General features: G+C 38.0%; 1 protein-coding gene across 4 annotated transcripts in view; it reads left to right on the top strand.

Moving 5' to 3' along the window:
• TPK1 (thiamin pyrophosphokinase 1) overlaps positions 1-27,425 on the top strand; it is a 291,293-nt gene that overhangs the window by 68,648 nt on the left and 195,220 nt on the right. For 2 of the 4 annotated variants that reach the window (XR_013960389.1, XM_080664317.1), the window contains exon 4: positions 25,751-25,820. The exons of the other annotated variants lie outside the window; for them this stretch is intronic. Coding sequence is in view for 1 of the 2 variants with exons in the window: in XM_080664317.1 (XP_080520443.1) it covers positions 25,751-25,820 (70 nt within the window). In the remaining variant the exon portion in view is untranslated. The remainder of the gene's footprint in view (positions 1-25,750; positions 25,821-27,425) is intronic. 4 annotated transcript variants of the gene reach the window in all.

Raw genomic sequence — 27,425 nt, 5'->3', positions numbered from 1 at the left:
GAGGTTCAGTTCTGTCTCCTTGGTAGCCTATGCCCCTGTGGCCTCCACTCCCAGCACCTGCCTTGGGATCCCCTCGCCTGCTGGCGGGGCCCCGGCACTAATCACATATCTCGGGGAACCCAGGTTTCTTCTCCAGGGAGGGCCCAGCTCACATCATTGGGCAAGAGACAGATCCATGGTACCAGCCACCACGAGGCTTCAACCTCAGCATGAACAGAAAGCACAGGCAACAGCTGTGGGCAATTGGATTGTGAGAAGAGGGTCCCTCTTGGCCAAAAGGGTAAGAGGGGCCAGTATAGAATGCTCAGGTGCCTTCCCAGGGGGCCCTCTGCACAGTGGAAGATATTAAATCCTTTCATGTCCTTTTTAAATTGCTGCCAGACATTCAAAGAATTAGTTTGTAAGTTTGTTTGGGATAATTGTACATTATGCTATTGTAATTCTAAAATATCAAGAGATGTGTTACCTTTGTCTCCAAGCACCAAAAAGATGATTTTTTATTGATTCCCAAGGGTGCGAGGTACTATTATAGGTAATGGGGGTAATACAAATCTGGGAAAAATTATAATGACATTGTAGAATAATATCATGTAAGGATATTCTTTGCTCTAGGCCATGGCAATTCCATTTCAAACTGGTTGTCAATTTCTTTTTGTATAGACAAGGTCTTAGTTACATTTTCTGTACCTCTCCCAGGAGCAAGTAGTGATAGTCCCTTCCTTTGGTGTCCATGCAAGCCAGAAACCTCTCTTTAAGTGTAGACACAAAGGAGCAGTGGTTTGATTTTGTGTCATACAAAAGGGAAGCTGGGTGGCGACCCCTGTGTAATTATACTTCCTTGCCCCACCCATGGTCCTCCTGTATGACCAAGGTGTTTGGTATTATTGGTGACTACAATAGGTGTGGTCCCCCTTTGTTTAAAGACAACCTTTCACTGACTTCAGAAAACAGTGGAAATAATCTATTGTTTAATAGATTATTGTAAATAATCTATTAGATGTTAGTTTGATGGATATAATCAAGCTTTGGGAAATCAATTTGGGGTACTTTCAGTAGATACAGAAAAAAGTTTAAATGAATAGATTAAAGCACAGATTTAGATGACTCAAACATCCATGATTGTTTTTGGCACTGATCTATTGTCCTTTATAAAGATGAGAAGAATTTGCTTTTCTTGTAAAACACCAGTTAGAAAGATTCATTGAATTACTTTGTGACCATTATAAACTTCTGTCTGGATATTCTGTAGGTTATTATTTCACATTAAGACCAATCTTAAATGTAATTCTTCCCTAATTTAGTACAACTTCCACAATATAAATCATAAGTGTTCCATGTTAATATCCAGTATATTAATTACACTTAGTATTAAATAGTGAAGTCAGAGTTGATATTTATTCAGAAAACATTTAACAGAAATCATAAACATTTTGCTCTAAAGGGCCCTACCAAGAAAGTGAAAAGACAACCCACAGAATGGGAGGAAATATTTGCCAATCATATGTCTGTTAAGAGGATTGTATATAGAATGTATAAAGAACTCCTACAACTCAATAAGAAGATAAATGACCCAATTAAAAAATGGTCAAAGGATCTGAATAGACAATTTTCCAAGGATAATGTACAAACAGCCAACATGCACGCTAAAAGATAGATACTCTAAATCATTAGTCATAAGGGACATGCAAATCAAAACACAATGAGATTCTAATTTCCACCCACTGATACCTGGCATAGAAAAGTTAGATTTGTGTTGGTAAAGGTGTGGAGAATCAGAACTCTCATACAGAGTTTGTAGGAGTATAAAATGGTGAAGTCACTTCCAAAGATATTCTGTCAGTTCATTAAATACCATGTGACCCAACAGTTTCTCTCCTAGAGAGAAATGAAAACATGTCCACACAAAATATGTGCCCGAATGTTCATAGCATCATTTTTCATAACTGCCAAAGGGTGGAAACAATCCTGATGTCCATTAACAATTGAATGAATAAACCAGTGTGCTATGTTTATGAAATGGAAATTTACTCAGCCATAAAAAATGCAGTATTAATACATGCTACATAGATGAACCTTAAAAACATTAAGCTATATGAAAGAATCCAGAAACAAAAGACCTCATATTACATGGTTCCATTCATACAAACTATTGAGAACCAGTAAACTTACAGGAACAGAAAATACATTAGTGATGCATAGACTCTAAGGAATGGGAAATTAGCGAGAGTGACTGAAATGTATGAGGTTTCTTTTTATTTTAGACTGATAAAAACATTTTAAAATTGACTGTGATGATGGTTGTACAAATCTCTGAATATTCTAAAACCATTGAATATTTAAATGTGTTAATTTTATGGTAGGGTAAGTAAGCTGTTACAAAAAGTAATAGGCAATTTTGCTTTCATGTTCACTTTTTTTTTTAGTTTAGTTTTTAATTTAATTGTTACAATATTGCAAATGTCCCCCAATTCCCACCTACCTTTACCTCCCTCTTCCCAGGCCCTGCCCTACCCCAGGCCTTCACCACACTATTGTCTGTGTCCATTGGTTATGCACATATGTATATAAGTTCTTTAGTTAATCTCTTCCCAGCTCCCCTCTTCCCTTCCCCAACCCCCCAAGACATGTGAGTCTGTTCTGGGCCTCCATGCCTCTGGACCCATTTTGTTTGTTTATTCATTAGATTCTACTTATAAGTGAAATCATGTGATATTTGTCTTTCTCTGACTGGCTAATTTCACTCAGCATAATACTCTCTAGGTCCCTCCATGTTGTCTCAAAGGGTAAGAGACCCTTCTTTTTCACAGCTGCATAGTATTCCTTTGTGTAAATGTACCACAGCTCTTTTATCCACTCATCTACTGATGGTCACTTGGATGGTTTTCAGATCTTAGTTATTATAAATAATGCTGCTATGTATATAAGGGTGCAATATTCTTTCTGATTGGTGTTTTGGGTTTCTCAGGGTACATTCCTAGAACTGTGATCTCTGGGTCAGACAGTAGTTCCACATTTAAGTTTTTGAGTAAACTCCATACTGTTTTTCATAGTGGCTCCACTAGTCTGCATTCCCACCAGCAGTGTGCTAGTGTTCCCTTTTCTCCACATCTTCGCCAGGCCAGCACTTGTTGTTTGTTGATATATTGATACCTTTTAGTTAAAGTTGACTTTGCTGCCTTCACACAATATTCATGACCACTCTGGTAGGTGTGAGGTTATATCTCATTGTAGTTTTAATTTGCATTTCTCTGACGATTAGTGATGTTGAGCATTTTTTCATATGTTTCTTGGCCATATGTATGTCCTCTTTGGAGAAGTGCCTATATAGGTCCTGTGGCCATTTTTTAAATTGGGTTGTCTTCCTTTCATTGAGCTGTATGAATTCTTTATATATTTTTGAAATTAACCCCTTATCAGATGTGTCTTTGGCAAATATGTTCTACCATACAGTGGGTTCCCTTTTCATTTTGATGATGGTTTCTTTTGTTGTGCAGAAGCTTTTAATTTTGATGTAGTTGCATTTGTTTATTTTTTCCTTTGTTTCTCTTGCCCTAGGAGATGTATCAGTGAAGATTCTGCTATGTCAGATGTCTGAGATTTTGCTACCAATGATTTTCTTCTAGGATTTTTATAGTTTCATGATTTAAGATGTTCACTTTTCTTAAGTGTTAATTTATACCAAAATTTGTCTGACACTGTGTCCTTGTTTCTGGGTACATCCATGTAGTGTTTGGGCCAGTACTTCTCAAATTTAACATGTATCATTTACAGGGCCTCAACTTCAGCATTTTGGATTCATTAGGTCTTAATTTTTACCATTCAGATCTTTTACATGTATTTTTGGGTTTGTACCTAAGTATTTTGATTTCTTTGATGTGATTATAGGTGATACTGTGTTTCAAATTTTGGTTTCTATATGGTTGTTGTCATTATATAGAAATGTGACTGATATTTGTGTGGGAGAGAAGAGATCCTAATTTGAAAATTGACAGTATTTGTTCCATAGGAAATAATGAACCACACAAAAGACTCTTATTTAAGTATAATCTTAATATTTTTTTCATAATTTTTGAGGTTTTATATAATGTTCAGCCACACCATAAAAATCCTTTTAAATGTATCTTTATTTTTGGAGAAAATTTTAGAAAAAAAAATTTGTTTAGAGAAAATAATTTGCCAGGGAAATGAGTGATCAACGATACGAAATGATTTTGGAATACATTTATAGTGTAGTGTATGCAGAAATAATAATTCAAGTTTAATTTTTCTTTGTGCTATTTTTTAGACTAAATTTGTTTTGATTTTGTGCTTAGTTTTAAAAAGTCAGCTTGATCAGCCTTGCGTCTAAAATTACTCAATGTATCTCCTCCTAAATAGACACTAACATTAAACACAGTGATTTGGACATCTGGTTAATGACATTTAATATGAATTTACACATATTCATTTACTCATTCAATCATCTATTTCAGTGGTTGGCAAACCGCGGCTCGCGAGCCGCATGTGGCTTGCAAGGTGCCGTTTGCCGCTCTGTTGACTAATCAGTTTGCCTACCACTGATCTATTTAAAACCATGTATTAAGTGTATTCAGTAGTCACCACACACAGATTCATATCTGAAGTCTTGTGGTGGATTTATGTGTTATTTTCTCAGTAACCTAAGGTTTGTTCTTCTCTGATAAGACCTCCCTTTATTAGTTAAAGTTGACTTTGCTGCCTTCACACAATATTCACGACCACTCTTTATTGGTTGTGGAGTTATGACCAGCATAAATAAAGAAAACAAGCAGAGAAAGAAGAGGCAGAATAGACCATTTATTTTCATGCATTTTGGTTGCCATTTAAATCTCAATTGACAGAGTAAAGTAGAGTTTAATGGTCATCCTTAACAAGTCAGGAAAAAAATGTGCAGTTCTATCCCTCCAGTGTTATGTTTTATGGATATATCACATTTAGTTCAGAATAATGATGATTCAATAATGACGTTTTATTATTTAAGTGTGATGAGTAGGATTGGGAAGGGCTCTTTATTCTTTCTCTCCATTTCACTATAATAGTTTGACAAAAGTGAGAGACACTGACTGATGCTATACACAAACTGTGTTTAATGTTTTTATAACGAAGTGCTGGAGTTAAAATAGAAATATCTCTAGCCTCATTCAGATCCTAGTGTGTTGGTTGGTTGTAGGTCTGTCCAACTTCTTTTCAAATGTATATTTTAAGGATGTGTGTATATATATGTATATAAAGAGGTAATATGCAAATTAGGCCGGGACGCTGTATAGGGTCACGACCGGACAGAAGAAGGTTGCGTGCGCAGGTGAGGCCTGGAGTGGAGACGGAGACAGAGATGGGGGCCTGACCGAGCGGGCGTGGTGGCTCGGGCGGCCCCAGAGTGGACACAGGCAGGGGGACCGGGAGATGCTGCAAGTCAGGTGTGGGTCCCGGCCCCCCACGGCACCTGTCCTGCCTGACTCCCACGACAGCCAGTGCTGTGCGAGTCAGGCACTGGTCCCGGCTGCCTGTGGTGCCAGAGAAGCAGGGTTTCAGATAAAGAGATGCAGCATTCCACTGCTATCTTGAGTTTGTGGTTTCCAAGGAAATAGCCAGAAGACATGCCAGTGCCTATCTAAGCAGGGTCTTCAGTTAAATTGAGCCTTTCCCACAGTGAATGACCCCAACCCTCCCTGGGTCAGGCAGGTTCCTGTGGAGTACGATCTCCACACAATATGGGGCCTCAGTTTCGTTCAGGCGGTCTCATGCAAATTAGCTCGGGGCAGCAGGGAAGGAAGGGAAAAGGCATCAATGGCATCACGACCACAACCGGTCACCAGGAGATGCATGGAGCACCTCTCGGCCCGGCGCCCTGCGGGGTGCCTCCTTGCGCAATTTCAATTGTGCGCTGGGCCTCTAGTTAGAATATAAACACAAAGGATTATGTATGTGTATTGTGTGGACAAAAGGGGCCACATGCTAACCTGACAAGCTCAGGGAAGGCCTGCATGGCAGTCTTACAAACTCAGAGACCTAAAGTAACCACAAAGGATGGTCTGAAATTAAACTTTAACTAAAAGTAGTTATGGTGGGTAGTTGCCTCCTAGGCTGGTATCTTCCTTGACAAGGTCAGTCTTTACCTTAACTGAGCTTGTGAAGGCAGCCTGAGCCCCCCCCCCCCCCCCCCCCCGCAAACCTGCATTCCGATGCATATGCTTGCTAGCCCCAAACCCCTTTCCGTGTGTGTCCTAGCTAGCCTTGCAAAATCCTATTTCCCTGAATACATCTATTTTACAGAGACCATAAACCATGAACCATACACAACCCCTAGAGGAGGTTGGCAGCACTGGTGCCAGCTGGGCCAGGCCTTTGGGTATAATCTCATTTCCCACATTCCAACCCAAGGGGGGCTGCAAAGCCTGTGAAAAGTACTGAAGTCTGGTCCATATTTGGAAGACAAACTAAGGGGACAAAAGGGAGCCCCCCCCGCCCCCCCCCCCCCCCCACATTCTGTGCTCAGATTTGGGAGGGAACGAATTCCCCTGGGCCATTCAGCACCAGTCCTTCCTGTAATAAAGTGTTCCTGATCTTCTGAGTGCCTGTTGTGTGTTTTCTGGTCACCTGGTAAATTCTGTAACAAGCTTATTGTCTTTTTGCATCTATCATAACATATCATTGAAATGTCAGGGTAACTTGTAACTTCCCTTTTCTCCAGACCCCTGGGGCACAACCAAATGTGCTTGGGCGCTAGAACAGAGACCATAACTTCCTTCATTGTTATTGTTATCATTTTAAGTGTTGACTGTTAACTATCCTCTACCCACCTAAGTAAAAGAAGTATGTTTTTATCCAATCCCTGAGGTTTCCCTGCTTTGCTTTCTCCCTCTTCTCTAATCTATCACCAGTGGAGTTCATGCAACTCACTTATGTCTCCTCCTTTGATTGTAATGTAAAAAATAGGTGAAAAACCACCATTCCTCCCTAGCATTATCCCAATCCCTTGAGATTCTGCTTCCAGGCAATTGTGGACAGTTTGGCTCAAATAAACTCACAAAAAATTCTTTACAGGTTTGAATGTTTTTATGTTAACAGTAGTCAATAATCTTTTATAATGCTTTACCTGCAAAATCCTTTTATTGAAGTAAAATCATATCTGAGAAATCTTCTGGGACTTCCCAGGACAGTAAACAGATAAAAGTGGATGGGGTTGCTTTGGTTGAAGTTCCTCTGGCCACCAGGCCTTCCCACTGCTGCCTCCAAGTCTCTCCACTGATCGGTCACAATGTATATGAATAATAGGGATTTTTGCTAATCCTTCCTTTGCTATTCCTTAGGTTTATCTTCTCTATTTATGGTAGCTACATTGAGAACTACCTTTGGGTTATAAAGAAATTTTAAAATGGTTGAATGATGTATTTTAACTAGTTTGAATGGAATACATCTATAGTTGTTTCATTTTGTTTACTTCATGAACTGATACCAATGTAGGCAGCATGACTGTTTAAAGATAATATACAGAATTCCATTATGTTTACCATTTTACTATTTGTTAACCAGTTTCCTTATGTTGGCTGTGTAAGCAGATAGGATGAAAAGGAAAAAGATAGATGCTCAAAATGAATTGTTCTGTAAATGTAACATGACACATTTTGTATTTTTACTTATGTGAGGTTTCAACCAATATTTAGTCATCATTGTCATAGTCTAAGTGGGATTTCTAGACACAACATTGGTGTATAGCTTGGCATAAAATTTTCTGTTTATGACGGAAAGAAATACAGACAGGCTCTGATTTACAGTGCGTACAATTTTTTTTACTTTACAATGGTGCAAAAGTGATACACACTTAGTAGAAACCGCATTTCAGATTTTGAATTTTTATCTTTCCCTGGGCAGTGGCAGTGAGCATGTTCAACTGTAGTTCAGAGGTATATCAGTATAGGTAGGGTATTCAGTTATTGTTTTATATCTTTTGCAGTTATGTTTAGTGATGGCTGTAATGTGTTAGACTTGTCTTTTAGTCAGGATTGTTTACAATTTACATTCTCACATTTTATGATCATTTCCTTCAGAAGGGAGCTCTGAGTGAACTATTAGATTCATGTGATTAGATAAAAGTGGTGAGAAGGTTTTTGTTCCTAAGTGGAGAGAATAGTTTAATGTGTCCCTGTGTACTCATCATCCATCTGCAACAATTACTGGCCAATTTTGCTTCATATATACTCTCCCCCACTGGATTATGGGAAATCAAATGTCAGATATCATTTCATTTCCATCCACAAATAAGGAATTTTTAAAGAAGATTTATTTCTGGTCTTTGTTTTATGCTGTTTCACTTAATCCTATATAATAAAGAGGTAATATGCAAATTGACCATCACTCCAACACACAAGTTGGCAGCACCCATGTGGTCAAAGATGGCTGCCCCCATGTGGACACAAGATGGCTGGCAGGGGAGGGCAGTGAGGGGTGACCAGGCTGGCAAGGGACGGAAGTTAGGGGTGACTGGGCCAGCAGGGGAGGGCAGTTGGGGGCGACCAGGCCTGCAGGGGAGTGCAGTTGGGGGTGACCAGGCCTTTAGGGGAGGGCATTTGGGGGGGACTAGGCCTGCAGGGGAGGGCAGTGGGGAGGGGAAACCACGCCTGCAGGGGAGGGCAGTTAGGGGTGACCGGGCCAGCAGGAGAGGGCAGTTAGGGACAACTAGGCCGGCAAGGGAGGGCAGTTAGGGGTGACCGGGCTGGCAGGAGAGGGCAGTTATGCGTGACCAGGCCAGCAGGGAGGGCAGTTAGGGGCAATCGGGCCTGCAAGGGAGGGCAGTTAGGGGTGATCAGGCTGTCAGGGCAGGGCAGTTAGGGGCAATTGGGCCAGCAGGGGAGCAGTTAGGCGTTGATCAGGCTGGCAGGGGAGTGGTTAGGGGGTGATCAGGCTGCTAGGCAGAAGCGGTTAGGGACAATCAGGTAGACAGCAGGCGAGTGGTTTGGAGCCAGCAGTCCTGGATTGTGAGAGGGATATCCGACTGCCCATTTAGGCCCGTTACCGGGGGGCAGTCGGACATCCCTCGAGGGGTCCCAGATTGGAGAGGGTGCAGGCTGGGCTGAGGGACATCCCCCTCCCCCTTTGCATGAATTTTTTGCACCGGGCCTCTAGTATTAATATAATATACTTGAGCTTCTCTTATTGAAAAATCCCAAAGTGCCTCCTTTGGCATGCATGAATTAAAGCCCAGGAAAGATTGTGAAAATAGATGGAATTGTTAAATTTTATTTCATTTTATTTTTTAAAATTTATCTTTATTATTGAAAGTAATATAGATGTACCCTCCCCCCCCATCCAACCCATCTAGCCCACCCCTCCCCCCACCTCAGGCCTTCACCACACTATTGTCTGTGTCCATGGGTTATGCATGTAAGTCCTGTGATTAATCTCTCTCCATCCACCCACCCACCCCCACCTTCCCTCTGTGGTTCGTCAGTCGGTCTGTTGCATGCTTCTATGCCTCTGGATCTATTTTGTTCATCAGTTTATTTTGTTCATTAGATTCCACATATGAGTGATATCATGTGATACTTATCTTTCTCTGACTGGCTTATTTCTCTTAGCATAATACTCTCCAGGTCTCTCCATGCTGTCTCAAAGGGTAAGAGATCTTTCTCTTTTTTTGCTGCTGTATAGTATTCCTTGGTGTAAATATACCACAGCTTTTTTATCCACTCATCTACTGATGGACACTTGGGCTGTTTCCAGATCTTAGCTAGTGTAAACTGTGCTGCTATAAATATAGGGGTGCATATATTCTTTCTGATTGGTGTTTTGGGTTTCTTAGGACATTTTCCTAGAAGTGGGATCATGGGGTCAAATGGCAGTTCCATTTTTAAGTTTTTGAAGAAATTTCATACTGTCTTCCATAGTGGCTGCACCATCAGCAGTGAACTAGTGTTCCCTTTTCTCCACTTCCTCGCCTGCACTTGTCATTTATTGGTTTGCTGATGGTAGCCATTCTGATAGGTGTGAGGTGATACCTCATTGTAGTTTTAATTGGCATCTCTCTGATGATCAGTAACTTTGAGCATTTTTTCATATGTCTCTTGGCCATCTGTATATCCACTTTAGAGAAGTATCTATTTAAGTCCTTTGCCCATTTTTTAATTGGATTGTTTGTCTTCCTTTTGTTAAGTTGTATGAGTTTCTTATATATTTTGGATATTGATGCTTTATCAAATGTAACATTACCAAATATGTTCTCCCATTTAATGGGATCCCTTTTTATTTTGTTGATGGTTTCTTTTGCTGTGGTAGAAACTTTTTGTTTTGAATTGTTACATTTTAGATGTTGTGATCAAACATGCTCCGAACCTTGCACTCTGCTTTCCTAGATAGAAAAACACTGGATCACCTTTGTTGCTTTCTTTTCTTCCTTCCCTCCTTTCTGATATGTTGTCAGACTCTATTGATATTTTTTATTCTTTACATGTCTGTTTAATTCACTTTTAACTCTGTATATCCACTGCTGCCATCTTCCTTGACTGATCATTATATGTCTCTCAAGTTATTTTCTCAGATCACATTTTCTTTTCTGTTGCCATTCATCTCTCGGCTGCCCTTCCTAGCTTTCACCATATCCCTTTGCAGTAACTACAGTGTGAACTCCATACCATTTCAATTCCTTTTTCTGATATTCAGTTTCTTCCATAGTGGACCCTGTCATAACCTCATCTTTTTTTATTTACCAGCATAAACCATTCAGTCTGCTCTCCAGAATGTCCTTTCTCTGTGCTGGGCCAGCCTCACTCTTGCCTCTCTGCTGCAATGTATACTCTCTACTTGGTCTGTAAATCTGTCTGTCCTCTCTTTCCTTTAGTCTCTGGTCTACCTTTCCCTCAAAGTCCAGTGTGTTTCCTTCTTCTGTCAAGTCCTTCTTGATGACTCCAGGCCAATATTGATCTTTTCCTTTTCAGAATTTACCTAAGTGTGATTAGTGGATGATAGGACATGGAGTCTTCGGTTGCTCTTGTTGTTGTATTATTTCAATTCTTTTATGACTTTCTGTTTCTAAACTGGATAGGTATGTTTTTGGGTTACAGGGGTTTTTCAAAACAATATTGTACACAGGGTGTGAACTTCATGTATACCTGTTGATTAAAACTCTTGAATATGATATATACCTGGACTATTTTAACTAACCACCTAGTTTTTTTATAATACACATTCCTGTTTTTGTTGGTGTGTTGTTGATTGATTGTTATTTTTGGCAGACTATTTTAGTTATGCTCATTCTGTGTCTAATAGCTTCTTGTTTAGACTTAATTTCTTTGATGAATGCTGTGGGCTCATAATGCATCTTCTGTGATTTTGCCCCATCTTTCAAGAGCTCTTGTATGCCTTTGAATGTTTCTTCTTTTTCATTGAGTTCTTCGAGCTACAGTGATATTTCTGGTCCTGATTTTCATTTGCTTGATGGCAGCATTTTTCTGGTGACTTTCCACTGTTTTTTTTTCTCTTTACTTCTTGTTTCTTATACCTTTCCTTGCCTTCCCTCCCTCCCTTTCCTTTAACTTCCTGGTCTGTTCTAGATCCTGTACTTGTTTTTATTGATCTTTGAATGAATTGAATACCACCACCCTCCCCCCCCCCCCCCCCCCCGGTCCCGGACCACTAAGTTGCACTGGTGGATGTGGGGGCTTGGAGAGCATGGGGAGTAGAAATTCTTCCTGGTTCACAGAAGCACTTTACCACACAGGGTTGTATATTGAGAGTGTTTAACATCTACTCATCGATGCCACTGCAGTGGGAGCCAGAGGCTGTTCACAATTGGGTCTTGTCTGCTTTGTTTCAGCGACAGTATTTTCTGCATTGATTTTGTATCTAAATCTTGAGCCAAAGGTCTCCTCTCAGCATCTTCCTGTACCCCTACTTGCATTTTTCAGCCTTTAGTAGCATTTCCGCATATATGGTGATTGGGTGAGAGATTTTTGCCTAGTTTTCCCTAAGATGTAATTTCCATCTTTTTTCATTCTGTTTGTGTGTGTGTGTGTGTGTGTGTGTGTGTGTGTGTGTGTGTGTGTTTGGGGGCGGGGGTTGGGGGGATGGAAAAAGGACAGAGACTTCTCCACTCTGCTCTCTCAAAACATTTATCTTAAAAAAAAATCTTTAAATTTGTCAATTATTTATTCCAGCTAACAAAAGCTTTCTGTGGAGTAGTATTTAGGATTTGGTTTCTTGGCTTCTTTCATTGCCTGGTGACTTTTCTTCTGCTTGTTAATTGTTTTACTGGAGGTTGGGATTTCACTGTCTATTTCCCGGGTGGGTTAACATAAACAGGTGGGCATCCACAAACAGGTGGGCATCCTACACTGTGAGGATGGTTTGTTTTGAGGGCACACCACAGTAATGACTTATTAAAAGTATGGTAGAGATCAGTATGTCCATCTCAGTTCACTTCTCTGGGCTATATTGTCCTCCTTTGTGCATTTATGAGGTTGTATACCATATGAATTATTAAAACATGCTTGACTGCATCTTTTTTAAAAAGAATGGAAGTATCTTTTATTTGCCTTCCTTCCCATCCTGAGGCACTGGTTTCCTTTTATTATTGAATTCTACTTAGTGTTGCTTTTTATGTTCCAAGGATCAAAGCTGTAGGGAGAAAAGAATTCTGTACTTTGGTGGGAAAGGAGATAGTTATTTTAGTTTCTATGATCAAATACTAAAAGTTGTTTTTAAACGCACTGCAGCCAAAACAAGGAAAACACAAAACACCCACTACCTGCTAGTCAGTGAAAATGACGTACAGCATGTGTCTGCCAGCAGAATTTATAATTGTTTCAGATTTACAAGCATAACAATGAGGTACATTTTGCATAATGAAATATTTCTTTTTGTCCATTATGTTTGCAAGCTGCACTCCATTCATCATGTTTGCAAATAACACAGCAATATTTGAGTAACCTGAGCCAAGTGTAATTTCCAACTATTGAAATTAATTTCATTTTTAGGTCCTGTTAAAAACTATCATCTAACAACAAATCTCACTGTTTTTCTTTTTACTCTGTTTATATCTCCATTGATGTTTTTTTATTTATTTTTTTATTTTCACATGAATAAAAGTATTTTTCATTGATGCTTGGCATGCGAGAATGAAGTGGAACACATTAAAGGGATTCATAGTCTTGTATCAGTGTAACTTACTGTATCATTCACAGAACTTATTAAGATTCTAATTTTGCATCTCTTTTGCCTCATATTTTTTTAAAAGTCACCTATAGACCCTAGAATAGAGAAAAACTTAACTATAATATTATGTATTTTTATGTCCCAGCTGGTGTGGCTCAGTAATTGAGCATGGACTCATGAACCAGGAGGTCACGGTTTGATTCCTGGTTAGGGTACATGCCCACACTAGGGCTCAATTCCTAGTGTGGGGTGTGCACGAGGCAGCCGATTGATGATTCTCTCTCATCATTGATGTTTTTATCTCTCCCTTCCTCTTTTTGAAACCATTAAAAACATATTTTAAAAATATTATATACTTTAAAAATTGCTAAAATATGAAGATTCTACTGTTTTCGTGTAGATTTGAGTCAAGACTTGAGCAAAAGCCCTAAGGTTATAAAATGCCTTCAGCTTCTTCCTTTGGGATGTATAGCAGGTTCATATATGTAATGAGTGAGAGAGGCTTTGTTCTGGGAACTGTATTCCCTTATCATAGATATTATTTATACAACTGCTAATTTTTTAGATTTGGCGATTCTGAAAGTATGGAAGTAGGTAATAGATACTATGTCTCATACATTCTTGACCAATGCTAGTGAAAATAAATGTAATGTGAGCCACAATACATATTTAAATCTCCTTGTTGGCACATTAAAAAAGTAAAAAAAAACAGGAGTAATTGTAATACTGTCTTATTTAACACAGTCTATTTAGAATATTATCATTTTCAACATATAATCAATGTAAAAATTATTAATGATAATTTAATATTCTTTTTGTACCTAGTCTAATAAATCCATTTTCTTACAACATACAACATACAGCACATCTCAGTTGAGACCAGTTGCATTTCAGATGCCCAATACCCAAGTAGCTAGTGGCTACCATACTGTATGGTATAGTTCTAGACTGTGGTGCCCTTGAGAGTTGGAACCATGTCTGGTTTTTGCTGCATTTTTGGCTGCTGTAGGTGCTCATTCATTCTGTGCCCACAAGTGAATGAGTGAGTGAACAAATGATACTGGGAAGGTTATTATGTAGATTGATGCTGGTCACTAATACTAGTAATATCAGTATCTCCTGTTGAGAGCAGTGGGGGCAAGCTTTGAAGAGATAAGTTGCCAAGTATTTATTGCAGGAGACAGGTGGGGAAATAAAGAGGGTGGTCAGTCTCCATCAAGGTGTACCTTCCAGCTGATGTCCCTATGTACCAGCATTTGACAGCACCTTTCACATTTACTGAGAGACTAAGATGCTTCCTCCACAGTAGTTGTATCCAAATTTATAATCAAGTCCCATGTACACGTTAAAACAAATATACGCCAGTGTGTCTGCTTTAGTTTGATACAATTGTGTAAGTCAGTGCAGTTCATCTGGATTGCAGTGGTTTTATGTAGTAAAAGTAATATGTGCATGTTCTGTGACCCAGTGAACGCCCACTTAGCATATACCATTGAGATGAGGTTTTCTTCTGTGCACAGGAGGCATGGAAATAATTGCAGAATTTTTAAAAATAGTAAGAACATAGAAGCCACCTAAGCATTATTAATAGACCAGATAAACATTTTGGACACGTTCATTAACTCTGTACAGAAGTTAAATGTATCTAATGAGCTAGATTTGTATTTTGCTTCAAAAACATAATGTTTGAGTGATAAAAGCAAGTGTTGGAACACCATTTTAAAAAATTAAAAGTAACACTTTATACAATATTATACATTGCTCATTGATGCAAATGCATAATATATCAAAATTTTAAAAACTGTAAAGAAAAAACCAGCTATAGTTTGGTTTGTCATTAGAGAGAGATCCAGGGTCTAGGAAATATAATCTTATGTAGTCTTTTTTTGTAACACAAAATGCTGATGATAAAAACTGGTCATTCTAGGTTGAGGTCACAGAGGGGTTATCTTAGTCTTTGTTCTTTGAGATATGGTTCTAAATTTATGTTTTGTACATTCAGAGAATCTCCTTCGGGCCTATATATTTTTTGAAAGTAAAAATTCAGGGTTAAAAACTGGAGATATTTTTCTTTATCGGTACACTCCACATGAATTATTTCGGTCCTTTGCTGAAAAAGATGCACAGGTGGAGAAGTGCTCCTTTGATGTATGCAAGTACAAAAGTACACTTTATAACTGAATTTACTTTGTTCTGTGCATTTCAAGCTAGCATTTAATCCAGAATTTTAATTCCCGACGGGGAAATACTTAATAAACTCAGTGTCCTACTAGGAACTCTGTACCCTCATGAGTTAAGGTAAATAGTATTTTTTAAAATCGAATAGCCTGAGTTTTTTAAAGATGTTGTGGCTGTGGTGTATTTCAGTTCAGTTCAGTTCAGCAAGCACTACGGAAGGCTGTGTGTGTGCCAGGTGTGCATCAGGCTCAAGGGTGACCAGAACCAAATGAATAAACAAACATTCACTGTCAGAGTGACAAAGAACAATATTTTTTTTTATGAAATTATCACTCTGTTGCCTATTAGCTTCACATCTAGCCTTCATTACCTATCTGGGATCCTGGAGCTGGCCGTAGTGTCAGCAGAGGGCAGGGGAAGGCCAATGGGTGGTGGGGCTTCTCTTCCTGGTCCAGTGTCTGTCTTGTGTCTGGTGCTTTTAGCACAGTTTTTTTCTGCAGTGCCTGGGGTCAGTCATACCTGTCACCTTCCCTTCTAGTCAGCTTCCCCTGGCACCCCATCAGGTGGTGTCTCAACAGATTACTGTGAAGTGGGACACCTTCCTTGACCAGCTCTCTCCAGCACCCGTTCAGGGGGCTTCATGGTGAATCCAAGGCCAGCACCTCCCTGCAAATGGGGTCCCTGATCACATCAGAGATAGGAAGTCTCTCTTGTCCTACCACTGAGCCCCTTCCAGTGCTGTCTACTTCCTACCTCCGCTGCTCCTGTGTTCTTTACCTTCAGCCTTCTACTACTGCAGTCCGTGTTAGTAATTCCCTCATATTCCAATCACTTTCACAAATGACATCCTCTGTTCACATTTCTGCATGTTGTCCCCTGATTGGACCCTGATGGAGACGGAAGGCAAACTGTATTTTCTTCAGGATCATAAGGTCAGTAAAAGTGACTTATTTAAAAGCTCTCTTAGACCTCTTCAACCTGCTCTCCCTTTTCTCTTAACAAGACATGATGCTAGCTCTCTGAATGGGCTGTCGAATCAGCAAATGCGAGCGTCTCTGTTGCTCTTACCATTGTTCTATTGCACTGGAAGAGCCATATGCATGATTCTTACTGGTGAAGTTGATGGTTCAGATTCTAAGCTTGTGTTATTTCACCCTTATACTTCAGCTTGCTTTACTGAGCCATCTCAAATACAGGGCAGGCTTTCTGTGTAGCAAAAACAATGTGGACTTTATTACCAAGGGAACCTAGGTTCTCATTCTCACTCCACTGCTATAATAATTCTAATTCCATAACATGTAACCAAAAAAATGATTTTCTAAATCCAGGTTCTCACTCTGAAGACCGCAAGAAAATTCATTACATAATTAGGGAAAACCACTTTGTATTTTTGAGCTCATAGTCCTTGTCTGTAAGATAGGAAATAAAACAAGTCTTTCAGGTTTATCGTGTTGTAATAAAGCCTCACTAGCAACGTGTAGATGCTCCAATTCCTTTGCTTCCTCTACAGCATTTGATCTAAGACAAAATCACAATATTTTATTTCAACCACTTTTGTAACTATGTAGTGATATCTCATTGTGCTTTTAACTTGAGTTTCTCTAATAACTAATGATGTTGAATATCTCTTCATGTGCTTATTAACAATCTCCATAACTTTTGTTCTCCATGTTATATTTCCAGAAAAGAACATTTCTTATAATCTTTGTATACTTTTTTGAAAACAGGAAAAAAATGATGTTTTAGGTTTTTTTTCCAGAATCTGCCTCAGCAGTTGTTCCTGAGCTTTCACACCAAGGCTTCTTTTCCAGAAGTGACCTCACATATTCAGGTATCTCAGGTCCTTCCTAATATTTCTGTTTCATGTTTCCTTTGGTTTGGGTAAAACCAAAACAAACAAGGAAACCTGAACTCAAGCCCAAACAATAAAACTCCTCTGAACAGCACTTGTTAACAGTGTAGCTTCTGTCCTACAAACGGTATTGCATGTGTTAAACTTTCATTAAAATCTTTGATAATGTCAGTCATTTGGTAATTAGCACTGGTATGAAATATTTCCGTTAGGCAGGACACCTTGAGGTAAATGACTGCAAAGAAAACTGGGAGAAAGCCATGCAAACCTTCACACCACTCATCGTAAGAACACGGGTCTGTATGGTTATAATATGAATGGAATAGTAAAATTTTGAAAGATGAAAGAAGGCCAAGAATAACAAGACCTTATGGGTGGCCAAGCATTAGAACTCACAGGCAGGACAGGGAATATGGAATACAGAACAGCTGTAAATGCTAACTGTGTGTGTGTGTTGCTCAATACAGGAACCTAGAAGTCATCTCTGATTCATTTTCACCATCCTCCCCATCTAGTCTTAGCCAATCCAGGCACTTTCACCTCCCAGGTATATCTTGAAATACACCAAAGTTAGAACACTCAACTTAAAACCCATAGTGACTGCCATTCACACTAAACTCTGTTCCATCGTGATTGTCTTTAACTCCACTGAACTTTGTCTCTTGCAGCCATACCCTTATCTGACTAAACTCCAGAGCAACTGACCTTCTGTTAATTAGTTTTAAAAATGAGCTCTTCTTCATGCCTTAATAAATTATGTTTTAAAGACTCAGATTAATTTGTCTCTCAGAATGCCCTGATATAACTTGAAAATTAGGACATGTGAAGGTTAGTGAGGCATTTACTCACCCCCTTGAAGCATTTTGCTCTTTCCTTGTGCTTTGTCCCACATGGTTGTAGCTCTTAACCCAAAGGAGGCCCAATTGAATTCTTGCTTTTAACTAGAGCCCAGTGATTCCTCTTCTTTCCATCTTTTTTTCCTAGAAATATTATCCCTAGTTCTTCTCCCATTCTTTCAATTCAAAGCCTTTAGAAAGCAACCCCCCCTTTTTTTTCTAAGCAACATAAATTAGCTTGCTTGTTTTTGCTCAGTTAGAAAAATAGCATAGTTAAGTTCTAAGATTATAATGTTATATTATTACAATAGTTAGCAGTAAAATACGATTATTTTCAGTTTCTAGTTATTTTTTATTAAGACTGAATTGCTAAAGATAAGCTATCATTAATATGAACAATTGGTGATTATTGTTTAACCAAAAGAATAGATGTATTTACTAGAAATACTTAAAGTGTGTTAAAATATTTTTATGAAGATGTCAGAGGTTCTAGAAGAATTACACGTATGATCAAATTAGGTATTTTTCTAGCTCTGCAAATTAAGATAAATACCACTTTTTGTGTAACAAATCTGGGTTTGATACATTTTCGCTTTTGATATATGCAACAATAATCCCTCATTTGAAATGGCCTTGCATGTAATTTCAGAGATCTGTTACTACCGTTCCATAAAATAAAAGCAGAGGGGAAGGAATTCTAGTGCCAAAGGAACAGGAAAAGGAGGCAAATCTCTACATTCTTCTATCGTGTAACATATTTGCATCAACAAAGTGATTTAAAAGAAAACAACAACCAACTTTTACTTTTGCCAAGTGGACCAGCCCACATCATTGCTCTTTTCTTCCATTCCAACTGTTGGTGGTTCTAGGCATTTCATCATTTTTGCCCATTCATAGAGATCTGCCACATCTCATTGTTTTGTCCCTACACTTTACCAGGGTTGTACATTATGAAGTGAACTGAGCTAATAGAAGCTGTCACTTTTCATGCTCACTGTCTAAAGTGATATCTGAGTGATGGTTGCTTCTCATCTGATGTGCGAGATGATGTGAAACGACCCAGCAGATCCTGGAAGACAGTCAGAGGACCTGTCTTTGGCTGTTGTAACTAGTGGCAATAATAGTAATAGGGTCTCAAATGATAGGAAAGGGTGTGGGGTCGTGCTAGAAGATTAACCAGAATATTAAAGCTATCTAATGCATGCACTGATTGTATGTGAAGTCTTACTGCTGACTCAGAAAGCTAAAGTTGAGAATAATGCGGTAGCTTTGTGTCTGGGATAGCTATGAAGGCAGTTTAGCTGGGACATAAGTTGATTTGTTAATTCACCTGCCTTTGGTAGTTAGGTAGTTGTTTATGGGTGACAGTCCTGCTTTTAAATTGGAAGTTTAGAGAATAGCAGTGAGCAAGTTTGCCTTACAGCTATGTATTGTAAATCTGGACAGAGTGTTGGGTGTGAGTAGCCCTCCAGTTAGCGCACTGGCTCTTGGGACACTTGGCATTATCTTTGTATATTTTTGGTTGTTACAACTCAAGAGTGTTCTAGGCATCTAATGGATAAGGCCAAGGATGCTGCTAAACATCCTACAATGTGCTGGACAACCCCGTACACCAAAGGCCCACATTGTGAATGGTGCCAAGGTTGAGCAACCCTGTTTATGGCAACAACAACACGGTCTGTTATACGTTTTCTTGTTCCCCATAAACTGAGTGTGTGTATTTGCCACCTTGTCCCTAAAGTGTAGTCAATCTTTAGTAAAAATGTACTCCTTCCTCACAACTCACAAACATGTATATGCTAGCTTCACATACAAGACCCTATTTTTCTGTGCATCTTAGCTATTTGCAGCTTATACACACTACAAACTTTACTCTTTTTTAGAAAAAAAATTCCCTGTGCCAATTTATGATAGACAATTTGATGTTTGGCTATTAAGATTTTTTCAATAATGAGGTATTTGGTGTCACTTAGTGTCAAAGAGGAACCTGATTGTAGACTTGACAAATAGCATCAAGAATGAGTAAATGTCATACATGCTTTATCTCCATGGCGCATATCTAGGAGAGGAGGAGAGAAAAGATTGCAGAGAGAAAGGAAAATAGAATTTACACAGCATACGTACTCAATATAAGTACCACGTATTATTTTCACTTGAAATAAGGATAATTCTGTGCTCCTGACTTGACTAAAATTTGAGAGAGAATTCCCCTCACTATTTGTGCATATTGCAAATAATGTGAGTTTTCCTAATAATTGCACACAAATATAGTATAAGTAAAACCTTTCATCTGAAGTTCTAAGTTAGCTAAGTATCAGTTAATTATGCGTTTTGGTGCTCCTGTGAGCCAAAGGAAATTGTTGTGCTCTTTCTGTCAGAGAGTGTATATTTCCATGCAGTGCTTTCAATGAAAGTTTTCCCACATGAGATGAAGCCTTGACGGGGAAGCAGGTCCATCTGTCTGTTCACCTGTCCAGAAACTAACCGATTTGGAACATAATCAAGGCTTTGCTGATGATAGTGTCTAAAATAATAGGCAAACTATCTACAAAAATACAAGCCCTTCTTCTTAAGGGCTTGATCTGGCACAGATGGGAGGAATACTGTGTCCTTGCAGTAGAAATGAATAAGGCTAGTGCCAGGCTGGTGCCCATGGCTGTGAGACTCAACCAGTGCTCTTATCTCCTAGCTTTCTCTTTACTGTTTGGCCCTCATTCTCTGGGTCAAGATGATGGATCACAGGACCAGGCTTCCACTGTTAGGTTGCTGGACAGTAGAGAAGGGAACCTAGAAAGTTTTTAGGCCTCATTATCTTTGGCACATCTCTGCCTCTGAATCAGTCACTCTGGGCAGAGAGTGCAAGGGTAAGGTTCCCTTGAAGAAAATTAGTTATGCAGAAATTAAATCTTTCTTCTAACCCAGTCCTCTTCTGCAGAAGTACCACTGTAATCAATTTCTTGTGCTTAAAATTGTATAAATGTAAATACCTTTATTATTTTATATACAGATGATAGTAACTTCTGTGTGTGTGTTTTTTCTTTTATCATTGATTAATATATTTACTTAATGAAGTAACCTTGGCGTGATTCTTAGTTTTCTTGAATCTGGTATATTCCTCTCCATTTGAGTTGCTCTACTGCAAGGAAGACTTGACCAAGATTTATTTAAAATTGCTAATAACAATGTATCTTGTAAGAGATAGCACAATATAGGAGTTTTATTTTTTTATTGTTCCATAATAGGGCCAGGGTATATTTTACCAGCATTCAATTGGTGGCCATTTAAGTTTGTTACTAGTTTTTCATAGAATTTCTGGATTAGAGGGCATGCACAGTTAAATTTTTATATATCTGCCCAACTGTCCCTCAAATTTGTAGCCTCATCAACAAGATGTTATAGAATCTGTTTGCCCATGCTCTTTCCTTCTAGTTTTATCTATGTTGTCTCTCTAGTCTCTGAAAAATTTTGTGAATTTGGTAAAATATATATAATTATTTTGCATTAGAATCAGCATTCTTGGAATAAGCTCAAAGTCTTAGTACTAACAGGTACTTGATTTAGACTAGAATTGAAATCTTCTGTATCTGGTGTTCTTTTAGTTAACTGAAACTGAAAAATGTTTCTTTAATTTTACTTTTTCTTCTAAATATTTGGAACTAATTTAATACTCTATTTTTCAGGAAGTCCAATTATATTTGTCCAACTTACTTCAGTGGAACTTAATGAAATAACCAATTAGTCTCTATTTTAAATGAAAATCTTCATTTTCAGTAACTTTAAATTACATTATGCCAGGCTAAAAAAATTGAGAGCTTAAGTTGTATTTAATATATTCACTGGTGGTACCAATATATAAAGGTTTATAGATATTTGAATGCATTTTAGTCTTCAGTTGTTTATCAGCTTGATGCATAGTAAAGAATTGCTCAACCATTGAAGTTATAGTATTTGACAAATCTGCAACAATTTTGCTGAATAAACCAATGAACTTTTTATATTAAAAAATAACTCATGCGGTAACTTCTATTCATTAAAGCTTGGAACAATTTAAATGATTGAACATATTTTTGAGGCTGATTCATTATGATTTATCAAAAATATCTTATTAAAGAATGCCATCTACTTCTGGTTCTTTTAGTTGGTCACTTTCATTAACAGTGATATTTTTTGTTCATTTTTCAAATTGCTATCAATGAATTTATGCCAACATTATTTAGAACATGCTTGAAGGATTTTACATTTTCAATGCAGTTTTATTTATGATGTGGAATATATTTTGAAATAATTAAAGCATTTTTGTTAATAAAATTTTAAATGTGGTAGAACACATCATTTTTATTAAGCTTTATTGAAAACAAAATAGTTTTAGGGACAGTGTGAAACTTGTTCCTTTTAGATGGATTGCACCCCAACATCTAGGTCAAGAGAGAATAGTGTATAGGTTTCATCAAGGTCATTTTGGCTCCCTTTGCATTTAAAACAGGAATAAATGTGGACAATTTTACTTTCTGTGATCTAGTTATCTCTCTTTTCATAAATTATTCTACAATATCAATTTAAATCTAGGTATGATAAATAACAGGCATTGGAAAAAGGTTCTGGATTGTAAAAATAATACTGATCTTAGCTGAACCAGATTTATTAATAAGCAGTTTTACAGATTTGTGCACAAATTCCTCTCTTCCTATTCTCCCACTGCATTTTGTTGCTTTTATTATAGCACTCCTTAGAATCTACAGGGCATTGTGCATATATTTGCTTCTCTTTTTTCTACTATAATGTGAGCCTGGAGTACTAGATCTGTTTGTTATTCATCTTTCTATTGTAGATAGGGCCTGGCACATAATTGGTATAATGTTGACGTCAACTGATCTTGGCAAAATAATATACTGTGAAAGTTATTCTATTTGATCATCTTAGCTGCTAAAAACTATTCCTTAGATTTTCCTATTACTTCATTGAATCCATTTTACATAAAAGGATCCCATGTGCTTGTTAATTTGTTTACAGAGAATTGTTTTGTACAGGTGGAGAGTAATTATTAATAGTTCACCATCTGTTTCTATTTACCAGTCTTTCCAATCTCCATATTCAGTTACTCAAAGCCAGATATTTTATGTGAGATGATCACTCCACTTTAGATTTTGATGACTTCGAACTTTTAGGTTTTGATATTTTTAAATGTGCAGAATGTTCTGTAATCTTTTGCAAGTAATTTTTGTGGCTTAATTTGCATTTGGGTGCCTTTCCTTATAAGGTACTGTGCATTATTGGTATTTGGAAATATGAGATGTTTGTCTCAGATATCTTTGTAAAATTCGTATTTTTGTTTTTCACCTTTGAAGTAACTCAGGCTTTACTTTTCTATCAACATGAGACTTTAAACTGTATTTTAATTCTAACAAAAGTGGAGAAAGAGGACTCATTTATTTTCTTTTTTTTTTTTACCTCCCTTTATATCCTTTCACCCTCCCCCATTTATAAAATGATCATCTAAATTTCATCTACATGCATTTAGAACAGCATCAAAGAGTATAATAACTTTTTTGTTTGATTATTTTTAATTATAGTTAACATTCAGCCTTATTTTATATTAGTTTCAGGTGTACAGCATAGTGGTTAGAAAATCATATACTTTACAAAGTGTTCCCCCGATATTTTCAGTACCCAACTGGAACCATACATAGTTATTACAATACTAGAAGCCCGGTGCACGAATTTGTGTATGGGTGGGGTCCAGCCGGCTTGCCCTAATCAGGGCCCACTTGGGGCTGGGCTGGCTGGGTGGGGGAGGGCGTGGTGCAGGAGATCAGGCTGGCCCCGCCCCCGATTGGGGGTGGGGTGGGGGTGATCCGTGGCCCCAGTGTGCATCAAAGCAACCAGTCATTCAGGTCATTCAGGCGTTCCAATCGCTTGGCTTATATATATATAGATTAATGACTATACTACCGGTAGTATTCCCTATGCTGTACTTTACATCCCTGTGACTGTTTTGTAACTACTTCTTAATCCCTTTACCTTCTTCACTCAGCCTCTCAACCCCCACCCCTCTGACAACCATATGTCAGGGCTCTTATTTAGTGAATGCTTACTGTGTTCCAGTATTGTGATGAGCATTGTATATATTCATTAGATCATTAATTGCTTAATGATCTATTCAGGGGTCCTCAAATTTTTTAAACAGGGGGCCAGTTCACTGTCCCTCAGACCTTGGAGGGCCGGACTATAGTTTAAAAAACAAACTATGAACAAATTCCTATGCGCACTGCGGGCCCGGGACAAGTCGGCTGCTAAGCAGAACAGGCAGCGGCACCCGGTGGGCGGGATAAATGTCCTCGGCAGGCCGCATGTGGCCCGTGGGCCTTAGTTTGAGGACGCCTGATCTATATAATCCCCACTTACAAATGAGAAAGCTGAAGCAAAAAAGGAATATATTTTGGCCACTTGGCCTCTGTTTTGTTTCTGATACAGATCAAAGAAAATAGTTTACAAATGGGTTAGTGGAAAATATATTAGGACTTTTATTTCTGCCAATGTACTCAATTAGCTATCCTTTACACTAGCCTACCTGTTATAAACACCTGGAATATTATAAAGGTTCTTTTAAATGTATAGCTCAATTTGCCAAAAGGTAAGAGGATTTCGTAAGTGCCATAGAATGAAGAAGTAGCTCAGAATACTTGTTTCTTCTGAAGCTGCTGATGCCCAGGGTCTTTACTGAGCTGTGGGACTTAGAGACCTGTGTTTAACAGTTATTGGGAACAGGAGGCAAGGCTGTGGTCGGTCTGTTCAGGGTGAGGAATTAGAACCTCAGACATCTCTGCATTCACTCTCATCACCCAGGATAAAATATAAAGCTTGATCCTAAACCATTAGGTAAAGGTATTAAAAAAATGAAAGAGGAAATTAAGGCCAAGAGGCCAAACATTTCTAGGAAAATTAGAAATTAGAGAAGTAACAGTAAATCTAGGCGTTTATGAACTGAGAAAATATCAAAGAATATCCGCAGGAAGCTTAGAGCAATATCTAATAACTAATCCCAATATCGTTATCTAATACCAATTCAGCAACATCAAATGCTAGAATGACAGCAGGGAGCAGGCTTAGGAAGGCAACAGATGAAAGCCCCAGTTGGAGAGATAGCCAGTCTTACTTGAATATTTTAGTTCTTCCCGAGTTTCAGTCAATTTTGCATCACCTTCACAATTTTCACAGTTTTCACACATTGTCTAGATTATTAGTGACAATATTTTCAAATAAACTTATGATGTTATGATTCATTTTAAAAAGAAACCTATATCACATGGAATTTGGAAACCCATAATACCTGCTATGAAGGGAATGTATCTGTAAACATTAATTTAAAAAGGGAACAGAGTTATAATCGTTACCTGTTAGTGAGTGTGAGGTCTGTCTTCTGCCATACAGCAGGAAAAACAAGCTTTAAGGGATATTGAGGACATCACATCAGCAATAAGAGGAAATTGAAAAAGAGGCAGAAAGGAAATACACTGTCTGCAGGGGATTCTGTCTTTCTGGATGTGCCATGTGCAAATGTTTTGGTAACAGCAGCATCACTAGCTGAGTGTGAAATTATCTGAGAAGGGAAGTGTGACTGTATGTGTATGAGTGCCTGTTTTTCAGTATTCAACCTTTGGAAGCTATTGCTCTAAGCTTCCTATGTTGATATGCTCTTTTTTTTTTTCCTTTCTATTTAAAGCTCTTTTAAGAGCCTGTGCTGATGGAGGTGCCAACCGCTTATATGATATCACTGACGGAGAGAGGGAACGGTAAGCTTTCTTTAAGCCAATGTCTATGATACCATTAATTCTGATCTTCAGTTTGTTTACTCTCTTAGTCAGTGGTGACTGTTACTCTTCTGTCAAAATTAACAGGAAACCATCTCAGTGAGAGAGAGCTGCTTAACCCTGTTGTGTCATTTCTTTGTTTTGAATGGTAGCTCTTAGTAGAACTAGGCCAATCATATTCTTATTAAAACAAAACAAACAAACTCCCACCCATTCTACTTCTAAAGCCTCATTGAGTAGCATTATCAAATATCGGTATTTTCGAGGCCTTTGAACATTGACTAAATAAAACTTCTAGTAATTGGAGTTGTTATTCAGTTTACATGAATAAAAAGTGATCTGTAAATGAAATGCATGTTCTATTGTAGAAGATTTTTATATTAGTGTTGAGTAAAGCTCAGTATAGTATACTCATAGTCACTTCTGAGTTATGCCCACATATTTTGGGAGATGAATAATTTTGTAATGATTTGTTATGTGTGTTGTCTGGCTTTCCTGATCTTTGCATGGTGAGTTATTTAAAAAAAAATACATTGATGAAAGCAAAATTTAAATCTAGCTCATAATCAACATGTTTATAGTTCAACCTCTTGGCAGACATAAGAATTTATAGTCGAGATATAAGTAGACTAGCTATGAAATTTAGTTTCACTTCTGTCATATATGTTATTAAATGTAGTGAAATGTTTATAGGTTGAAAAATCACCCCCTTACTGCAAAAAATAAAATGAAAATATTATGATGCAACATAATCTAGGTGTGAATTAAATATATGTATTTTGAAATGTTGTAAAATACATCTTTATAGCATCAAATTTTTTAGCTTCAGGTTTCTGAAATTGGAGGAGGCCTGTTTCCTTTGAGATTGGGCATGCTAATGTCTAGGGACTGAGCTCTTAATCAAAGAATATAGCAATAACAGCATAGAAAGTGATTGAAACTCATAACATTTTGTGCTTCTTTATTTTAACTTATAGATTCCTGTGACTGTGTTCAGTAAGACCTGACATAGACAGTGTGCAAAAAAAAAACAAAAAAAAAAAAAAAACCACCCAACAAAAACAAAAAAACTCAAGTGTGTGTTATAAAAAGTGCTTAGGCCAGTTCATTCAGGGAAAAGCGTAATGCACATGAGTCCGAGATGATGGATTGGGTCATGTTTGTTTCTGCCTGTAGCCTCCTTGCTGGCCGGCAATCTAGTACTGAATACTGTTTTTCTAATTGTAGATGTAGCTCATGAACATAATCATATAAACAAGAGTAGTGGAAGGATGCTATCTAGTGCTTCCCAACTCTTCCATGATCATAAGAACCATCTAGAATGCTTGTGAAAAATGTATTTCTGTGCTGATTACTTTTATTGGACTGGGTTGGACACAACACTATAATTCACACTTAAAAGCAAAACAGATGACCAGATTTGGGGAGTGAGTACCATTATTTGTGCCAAATTTCAAAATAATCATTTCCAATATTTCTTAACACATTTATAAATAATCTTATGAAGCCTTCCAAGATTTATCTAACAACCATTTGTCCATATGTGAAGATGTTCAATAAGAAAATATACTTTTAGCTGATTTCCTA

This window comes from Plecotus auritus, assembly GCF_963455305.1.
Source record: "Plecotus auritus genome assembly, chromosome: 4".
Classification (NCBI taxonomy): domain Eukaryota; kingdom Metazoa; phylum Chordata; class Mammalia; order Chiroptera; family Vespertilionidae; genus Plecotus; species Plecotus auritus.
Note: the sequence above shows the minus strand (reverse complement) of the source record. Positions and strands in the feature narration are given on the sequence as shown.